The 6,625-nt window shown below is 44.3% G+C and overlaps 1 protein-coding gene across 1 annotated transcript in view; it reads right to left on the bottom strand.

Moving 5' to 3' along the window:
• Nucleotides 1-6,370, bottom strand: part of LOC108791438 (zona pellucida sperm-binding protein 3-like) — a 12,926-nt gene extending 6,556 nt beyond the window's left edge. The window contains exons 1-7 of the mRNA XM_018561927.1: nt 6,161-6,370; nt 3,469-3,581; nt 2,629-2,732; nt 2,378-2,555; nt 2,158-2,278; nt 1,990-2,081; nt 954-1,093 (exon numbers count right to left, since the gene is read on the bottom strand). Coding sequence (XP_018417429.1) covers nt 954-1,093; nt 1,990-2,081; nt 2,158-2,278; nt 2,378-2,555; nt 2,629-2,732; nt 3,469-3,581; nt 6,161-6,319 — 907 coding nt within the window. The 5' untranslated portion in view covers nt 6,320-6,370. The remainder of the gene's footprint in view (nt 1-953; nt 1,094-1,989; nt 2,082-2,157; nt 2,279-2,377; nt 2,556-2,628; nt 2,733-3,468; nt 3,582-6,160) is intronic.
• Between the last annotated feature and the right edge of the window lie 255 nt (nt 6,371-6,625).

Below are 6,625 nucleotides of genomic sequence, written 5' to 3'. Positions count from 1 at the left end.
GGGGGTGTCTTGGGGGGTACTACCACTTAGAAACCCAACCTTTTTGGATTAGTTTATCATAATCATTTGATATGCTACATATTACACTTGGTTTCTGTAAGATATGACAAAAGCCTCAGGTTCTGTCACCATTAACAAGTGTAATGTTTCCTTTCAATAAATATTTTGTTTAATAACCTCTGCCATACACCCATATACAGATCCCTCAGCAAACCTCCAAAACCCATGTACAGATCCCTCAGTAAACCCCAATGTTACAGGAAAACAGCAAGAAAGTTATGCCATCTATAAATAAGGGAGACCAGATTAAATGAGAATTGCTTTTATTTTTCCACAGACAGCACATTGTGTGACTTTTTCAGAGACTTCCCAATTGACACGGCACATACAAGGACAACAAGAAGACTGACACATCCGACAACCACCAACACCCAGAGCTCCACAGGGGCAGACTCTTCCTTTGTCATTTGCAGTGCAACATCGTTTTGTTTTGGCCCAATCACAAGCAGAGGTCCGAGAGTGGTCAAACTTTGTCCACCTTCTATGTGGGGTTCTGTAGGAGAAAACACTGGGTCAAGAAGCACATACAGATTTCTGTACACTTCCATGCAATTAAGAGATTAGTCAAGGCAACATTTACTTCAGTGTGTAGAAAGTTAAAACCCATTACAGACCTAGTCACATAAACCAAGAGTGGATTAGAATAGGGAAGGGAAATGTTACAACCCCCTTTCAGGTTTTTAGTACATAAGCATTTTGAGTTCTCCATTCCTAGTCCGATTATGTGGCAAAAGACTTTCCACTGGGAGCACAAAGCAGCCATTGGGTTGTTAGCTTTGCCCTCATAGTGCTACCCTTGTCCTTCAGATCTGTTCATCTGTGGAGTCTTTATATCTAGAGATCACTACAGCTATTACTTTCAAAATGGCAGCTGTAGATAAAAAAAACCTCACCATCCAAGGCTTCCCTCTTGCCAAATGCTCTCGGCCTTCCAAATCTGGTCCTTCCTCCTGCCATCAGATTAGGGTTGCTGCAGGTACCCGTTGTCTGACAACACTGGCAGATATTGCTGGGGCCCTCAACTGCAGACCAGCTAGGGAAGACAAGCAATTGTCAGTATCACAGACTAGATTTTAAGAACGTACATTACAGCTGTGTGGCTTTTAACAAAAATGTAAAGTGTCATGACATTTTACTTTGTCATGAAAGTGAAATAATTTAGCTCATACCTAGTAGATTAAATAGTGCACTAAAAAAGGTACAGTTACATGTGCCAAGAGGCACATCTGAGGCTACATCCTTCTATTAAGACAGGCATTCAAGGATTCCAGTGTGGACTGAACAGTGTTTTATGTGCAGGAAGAATACCAATTGGGCTTTAATGTTCTACTTGCCTAAGTGTTGGCACACTAACTAGTGATAATGTGATTTAGTTTAGTTCACTTTGTCTCACTATATTTTTTTGGAAAGATTAGGTGCTTGAGTGACAGGAAACCAGAAGTCAGCACAGCTTATTGTTTAACAGGGAGCTCCGATCACCCTGGTGGGAATATGTAGCCAACACCAAAGGTGTCACCTTCATACCCATAATACTGAATATACTGGTACCAGAGGCCCTCAGGTGTGACTGGTTACATGGCCATCTAGGAAGAAACATCCTACCCAGTGTACATTGTATAGGAAAGACGCTGGGAGACAGCAGAGGCTACCTGTGCAGCATTACACTAATCAATATTTCCAGCTGTTTAACACCATTAGCTTTAGGAAAAATCATGTTGTCACGGTTTCACAAAGTCACGGTTTCACAAAGTCACGGTTTCACAAAGTCACGGTTTCACAAAGTCACGGTTTCACAAAGTCACGGTTTCACAAAGTCACGGTTTCAGACTGTTCTTGTGCAGAAGGTTCCTCCATTACACTTTTGAGGTCTTATTGCAGTAGCTATGATACAGTAACCAATGCACACAGACCATTTTAATACAGTCTTACCCATTTGTGGCTTTGCTATAGGAACAGGCCTTGTTCATAGAATCTGGGACCTGGGTGGCTGCAGCAGCTCTCAGGTAACAGGTTATGTAGATCTGAAGGGAAAGATTTTAATAGGTTTATCAGTTCGAACAAGACATCCCATCTCTTGCAACCAATTCAAATCCTCACCAGAGACGCATCATTTCCTAGGAATCGGAAGACATCTACTGTGAACCGTAGGTGGTCTGGTTTGACCCTTGGAGTCATAAAGGCTGCAGAGGAGTCCTCTTGCATTCCATCTACCAGACACCTGCAGAAGATGGTCAGTTAGAAAGTGGGGTCATTGGAGCCCCCACACCACCGGGGTTTTATTAGAGCCACGGCCCTTTCCCCAGATATTAGAGCATACCCATGGTCTGTAATGATGTCATAATTAGGAGAAGAGCTGGCATCAGGAGATATGGTGGCCACACATCGGTCAATAAACAGGATCAGGCCAATATGGTTCTGAGTGTCCACAGAGGCCTCTATGTAGAGAATATCTCCCAACTGAAAGACCGAAGAACTTCTAGGGCCGCTCCAGTCCTCTGCAAGTATAACAAAAATTAGTAAGTCCCAAATGACTCCCATCCCCCCTTCCATCTGCCTCATTCAACTCACCAGCCATCAAGTGCAAAGAAAAGGACAGCCTCTCTTCTGAGGACACTGTGGTGCTGAATGGAAGCCATGTTGGCTTAATGGCCTTGCTGCTCACATTACCATGCCTATACAGAATAAAGAGTTGGTAATAAGTCATGAGCTATAATCATGGAATTTCACAGATCTTTATTGCCTTGTTAAGGCAAGTACCATCTTGAAGGGAAATGGTTTATTAGTATGGTAGCCATCATTGTTACTTGGTTGCAAGCCTGGTCAGAACTGCATTTTCCATCAGTTAATTGACATGAAGCTAGCATGAATGATGGCAGTCTACACTGGCTCCAAAAATACCTAAAGCCTGTATCACTATATTTGAGTATACATAGCAGCTAATTTTCCCCAGGGTGGTTTTAAAGACAGTATTAACATAATGTGAATCTTTGTGGCAACCTAAATTCATATTAACCCAAACTTAAGATTGGCCACCAGGTTGTGAAAGTAGAGAATGTTAGAACCTATGCCAGGTAAAATTTTCCATCAGTGTTCTTGATAGGATTAGTAGCAACTCAATAGGCCTGAGTGAGGGAAAGCCATTAACCCAAGTTGTCGCCAGAAAAAGGCATGGATGTCTTTTCCTTATGGGCACTTATTCCAGTGACATCATGGGGGACATACCCAATTGGAAAGTACTCACTTGTGTTTAGAGCAGGATGAGAAAAGAAATCTCTAGAAAAGGACAAATAGCAGAAAACCTGACTGGGATTTTAAAGCTAAAAACATTTGGAAAGAGTAGGGGGACCGTTAGCTATTGACTAGTACGGATGCAATTCTGTTAGCTCTGACCTGCCCAGTGAGACTCACCGATAGTAGTAGCACATTATGGGGACCACAGCTGGGTTGGTTCTGACGATTGGAATGGAGGAGGTTGGGCTGTAGGTCAGGCTGGTAGTGTAGACCACCCAATCTTGAGACATCTGCACAGAAAAGTAGAATGTTACATTGATTTGGCAGCTCTACACATGACAGACATGCGACAACCATTTTTAACCCATTTCCAAAGACTAAAACATATCATGCCAATAAGGATTCAGCAAGCATTTCCCTTTTATGATTCGCAAGCTTCAGGTCAGTGACTCAGCCTGATAATTTAGACGATCAAACAATAGCAGACCCATATCTTATTAAAGGGTCTCTAAAAAAGATCACTATCCAAAGAAACCCTACAGGTAAAGCTTAGAAAAAATAAAATATTTTAAATACTTCCATGCAGCATTTTGCCTTCATATTGTTTTATTTAACTTGCAACGCACCTCTAAACTTGCTAGGGAATAGACACATCAAGTACCAGTTTCCTAGCACAGATACCCGCCATCATTACACATCACAGCCCTCTCCTGGAGTGTCCACTTACTCCATCCCTCCCTGCATAACATTGTATGACTGCTGGGGGAAGAGTGAAGGAATACGATGGATTGTATTTTAAGTGCTAACTGCAAGTCAGCTGACATATCCAAGATGGCAGCATTAAGGGCAATTGGATGTCTATACAAGAGAAGCTCCTACAGGTAAACATGCCAAAGAGGTTAAGTGCACATAGATCTTATGCTGAAGAGTCAAGCAACATGGTCTCATTAAGACAGCTACCAATGGTTGAAGACAAAATCCAAGAAAACCCCACACATCTAAAAGCCATTGTTCCCAATTTAAGCACCATACTAAAATCTAGCAAAATATTTCCCAGAACTACTACCTGTCCTGCTCCCCACACTTAACCACTTTAAGTGCTCACAGGACCCTCTTCATCCAACACTCTGGTGGTTACCATGTTAAAAGACTTACTTTCTTGTCCCACCCAACCTGGATTGCTAATCTTTGCTCTCCAAAAGCTACAGTGCCCAACAGGGGCATAACAAGAAATCACAGGGCCCCATAGCAAAGTTTTGTATGGGGCCCTGTGACTTCTAGTTATGCCCCTTGCAGAGCCCACTTGAGATCCCACGCAGCCCACCTGAGGGTGACCCTACAGAGCCCACCATAGACTCTATGGTGGGCTTGTCACACTCCTTACCTGTCCGCCTCCTCTTCCAGAACGATCGTTGATGATCACCCCCTCCTCCATCACCGGGCCCCACCTCCTCCTCTGCCGGCTCTCATTAACTCCGCAGCAGCCGAGAACACGCTGCTGCACAGATCACTGTCCGTGATGTAAACAGCTGCACATTCTTCTCACATCCGCCAGTGAAAGCCACCAGCATAAGATGCTATAGCGACCCAGGCAGCCAACACGACATCTGGCCATGCTCCATAGTGGCCGCCTGGGTCGCTATGGCGATTGTTACACCACTGGTGCACAAAGATCAGAGTGCAGGTAACCCCTCTTGCCAGTTAGGACTGATGCCATGGCTGCTCAATACAATGACAGCAATTTAGTTCTGCAGTGGAGCATTCCTGTAACAGGAGCTATTAACAGCCACAGCTGGCTGCCTAGATCTACATTACAAGATCTCAGTTAATCTAAATACATAACCAACAAGAGGATCACCACATGATCTAGAAAGCCTGCGAGTGAATCAGCCACCATGATAGTGAATGCTGAGGGGCTGCAGTGACCTGAGCAGAAGAAGACAGAACCAGAGTCAGTAACCCACAACCTGCATGGTTTAAACCCATTTGAAAACACTAGCCCCTTTAGATCAGGTGAAGCTGTTACATTATAAATTATTGGTTGAGAGTCTTCTTGTACTGGGTACAGAGCAAAGCAGAATGCCACCAGCTGTAGAGAACTAAACATCCCAGCAATACATTGTAAAGCATTGCAGAATAATATGAAGCTACATACTGTGTTGCTCCAGGCTTGCAGCCCGATGTCTCCAGGGTCTCAAGAGAGCCGTGTGGCCTTCGGGGTGGGACAGTGCAGCCTTTTTTGGGACTGGCCTATTTGCAGTGTTAGGCCTGGAGCGGGAGCTCCACACACGGTGATCTGGCCCTGGGTCCATTAAGAAGCCTAGTTGCCTGGCCATCAACTCAAGTAATCAATGACCAAAACAAGCACGCAGCAAGGGAATACAATATACCTGCTTGCCAAAAGGGAGTCAGCACTCCTATTATCTGTGGATCTGGAGCTAGGGGAGTGCTTTAAGAAAGTTGCTTGAAGCTTACAGTTTGCAAGGCTCACAAAAGCTAACGCCTGTCTGCAATGCTTCAAAGCAATTGTATTGTGGTTTTAGACCTGCTCCCTCATGGTCATGGAAGTGTAAACATATTCCCCATTTGATATATATTCAGAGAACCAGGGCAGAATTCAGGAACAGGGCAATCATTGAGAATCAGGTCAGGGCTCATCTCATGAGATAGTCTTTAAACCCTACAAAGTGTAATAACCCATAGGGAGCAGGTTTCAGTTTACTAAACCCACAAAAGATACTTTGTTGCTCTAATCTATATAGAGAATAAAAACAAGTTAAAAATCTAGTTGTTGCTATAGGCATCACTAAAGTTACTGGAACACATACAATACAGAATTTAAAAGAAAGCATATGAAGTGCAAAGTTACCTGCGCAGTGTTGCCACAGTCCTGGAGGCTAATCTGGAAGATGACCATGTTGTCAGTACTTTGGGTGCTTGGTTTGCATCCTTGGGCTCCCAGGCTCAGATCGGAAGGTTTTACTAGCTTTCCATTTCCATACAAATCCCTTTGGACACTGACCTCCATGGTGTCCTCTCCACACTGGACGCTGACAGGGGAATTTCTGGTCTGTAGTTGCTGTCGGAGCATCCCACCTGGACGTCCAGCAGATAAACCCCACTGAGCTCCAGCTCTGGAAGCCCCAAACCCAAGCACAGGCTCATTACTGCCCCTATAAAGCTCTCTGGAACCCCATCTAGAAGGAACCTGGGCAGGCACAGCCCGCTGGTAGCTCCTCCACCAATCTGACTGGCGACTTTGTCTAGCTAGGACGCCATCTCCAGCACAGCCAAACCCTGGCCCATAAACCAGTACAAGCAGCAACAACCAACT

Source organism: Nanorana parkeri, unplaced genomic scaffold (assembly GCF_000935625.1).
Source record: "Nanorana parkeri isolate BGI_ZX_2015 unplaced genomic scaffold, ASM93562v1 scaffold551, whole genome shotgun sequence".
Classification (NCBI taxonomy): Eukaryota; Metazoa; Chordata; class Amphibia; order Anura; family Dicroglossidae; genus Nanorana; species Nanorana parkeri.
Note: the sequence above shows the minus strand (reverse complement) of the source record. Positions and strands in the feature narration are given on the sequence as shown.